Raw genomic sequence first — 2,324 nt, 5'->3', positions numbered from 1 at the left:
ATGGCCCGGGACTGGCCCGACGCCCGAGGGATCTGGTGAGGATCTGCCCCAGCATTGGGGAGTCAGCAGGGCAGAAAGGCAGGGGATGCTGCTGCTCTGTCTGGCCACCCCAGCCCTGGCACCCGCGTCCCCCGTGCTCACCGCACCGCAGACCCCAGCACGTGCAGCACCAGTGCCCCTGGGCCGTGCTCACCCCAGGCTCTGTGGCCATGCAGAGCTGAGGTCTCCCTGCTCTCACCTGACCTGGGAGCCCCTTGTGTGCTGCAGTCAGCAGCCAGCCGCTCCGTACGCAAACCACAGTGTCCTCCTAAGAAGTGGGACGTTGCAGCCAACCCCTGCTGCCGGTCCTGCCTGCTCTCACCATCCTGCAGCACCCTGCACTCTAGGCTGCCAAAAACCTGTCACTGCCTTCTGCTTCCCAGGCAATCCCCAGCACTCTTCCCGGCTCTCTCCATGCTCTGCCTGCCCCCAAGCTTATCCTCCCACGATTGCATCTTATTGCTCCCTCCTAGCATCTCTGCACAGCCATGCAACATCCCACGCAGCATCTCACGCACCCGCAGAGTGACAGCCAGCACACGCACTCGCCCACACCACCCTCGCTGGCACAGCGCCTTTATAGCAGCCTCATGGAAAACACCTCCACAGCACACATGGTCCCCAACTCCAGCTGCCCCCTAACCCCAATGTGCAGCCCACACCTCACAGCCTGTGCAGTGCAGAAGCTGTGGCCCTATCCCCAGCCCAGGCAGGGTTGCCACCATGCTGGCACCATGCTGCTCCTCCCCAGCAGCGTTTGCCTGCGCCCACAGCACTGGAGCCAGCACCCGTCACCCGCAGCACTGTGTGTGGCTGAACACTGGCCCATCTCCAGGAGCATCCCTGCACTGTCTGCCTTGCTGCCGGGCTGTGCTCTGGCGACGTGCTCCCAGCCGCGGGCACCGTGGAGCAGCATTGGCGGCACAGTCGGGGGGGCAGAAGGGGCACGGCCAGGGTGGGCACCAGTGGCTGGGTGGGCACGGGGGCTCTGCTGGCTGCCAGCGCAGCTGAAGTGCCCTGTGCCTAGGCACAACAACGAGAAGACCTTCCTGATCTGGATCAATGAGGAGGACCACACGCGTGTCATCTCCATGGAGAAGGGTGGCAACATGAAGCGTGTCTTCGAGCGGTTCTGTCGGGGCCTGAAGGAGGTGAGCACCCGCCATCCTCTGCTGCGGCAGCCTGGTGGACAGGCGGACAGGGGCACGCAGGGCTGCTGCGGCGCTGGCCCCCTGTGCTCATCTGGGGCTGACAGCGCCCGAGGAGCTGGTGTGCTGTGCCGAGGGCTGTGCACCCCACGGCCGGGGGCTGAAGGGCTGCTTGTGCTCTAACCCAGGTGGAGCGGCTAATCCAGGAGCGAGGCTGGGAGTTCATGTGGAATGAGAGGCTGCCTCCCCTGCCCCTCCAACCTGGGCACTGGGCTGCGCGCTGGCGTCCACATCAAGCTGCCACTGCTCAGCAAGGTATTACCATGGCCGGTTCTGTGTGGGGCCAGGCCAGGGCTGCGGGGAGCCCCCAGCTGCGGGGCGCAGGGAGCCCAGCCACACGGGAGGTGCAGGGCTCCACAGGACCTCACTCGGGTTCCTGCAGGGAGCGTATGGTCCAGCCCACACCCACATCTGCGGCCAGAGGGGCCAGGGACCCAAGTGTGAATGTGGGTCTGCTCAGGGCAGGACTCCCTGCGGGGATTACGGCTCGCTGACGGGGTCCTGCGAGTGGCGGGAGGGCTGCCCCAGGGAGCAGGGGGCTGCAGAGCCCTGACTCCCTTGCCGATGGTCCCGCTGAGCACCAACACCTTCTCTGGGCACCAGGACAGCCGCTTCCCTAAGATCCTAGAGAACCTCCGGCTACAGAAGCGTGGGACAGGCGGTGTGGACACTGCAGCTACTGGCAGCGTCTTCGACATCTCCAACCTGGACCGGCTGGGGAAGTCAGAGGTGGGTGCTGGGCAGAGCTGCTTTTGGGGCGGGAGGTTCTGGAGTGCGAGTGCATGACGGCCCCATGACACCCAAACAGCTCCAGAGCGGCGGTGCTGCGGTCAGCATGTGGGGACGGGTGGTGGCAGCGCCTGCCCTTGGCACAGTGGGGCCGGCCGGGTGCCCTGCTGGCGTGGCTCCCAGGACAGCCCCTGAGACAGGACGTGTCCTCCTGGTGCAGGTGGAGCTGGTGCAGCTGGTGATAGACGGTGTGAACTACCTGATTGACTGTGAGCGGCGGCTGGAGAAGGGACAGGACATCCGCGGCCCCTCCCCCGTGCCGCAGTTCCGGCACTGAGGTGGACCCAG

The 2,324-nt window shown here is 65.8% G+C and overlaps 1 protein-coding gene across 1 annotated transcript in view; it reads left to right on the top strand.

Moving 5' to 3' along the window:
- Window positions 1–2,313, top strand: part of LOC104285884 (creatine kinase U-type, mitochondrial-like) — a 15,211-nt gene extending 12,898 nt beyond the window's left edge. The window contains 6 exon segments of the mRNA XM_009884430.1: window positions 1–35; window positions 1,067–1,190; window positions 1,376–1,428; window positions 1,430–1,502; window positions 1,851–1,976; window positions 2,197–2,313. The exon segment at window positions 1–35 is cut by the window's left edge and continues 1 nt beyond it. Coding sequence (XP_009882732.1) covers window positions 1–35; window positions 1,067–1,190; window positions 1,376–1,428; window positions 1,430–1,502; window positions 1,851–1,976; window positions 2,197–2,313 — 528 coding nt within the window.
- Window positions 2,314–2,324: the final 11 nt, after the last annotated feature.

The sequence above is a fragment of the Charadrius vociferus genome, unplaced genomic scaffold (assembly GCF_000708025.1).
Source record: "Charadrius vociferus isolate BGI_N301 unplaced genomic scaffold, ASM70802v2 scaffold750, whole genome shotgun sequence".
Taxonomy (NCBI): domain Eukaryota; kingdom Metazoa; phylum Chordata; class Aves; order Charadriiformes; family Charadriidae; genus Charadrius; species Charadrius vociferus.
This window is presented reverse-complemented; position numbering and strand designations above follow the sequence as displayed.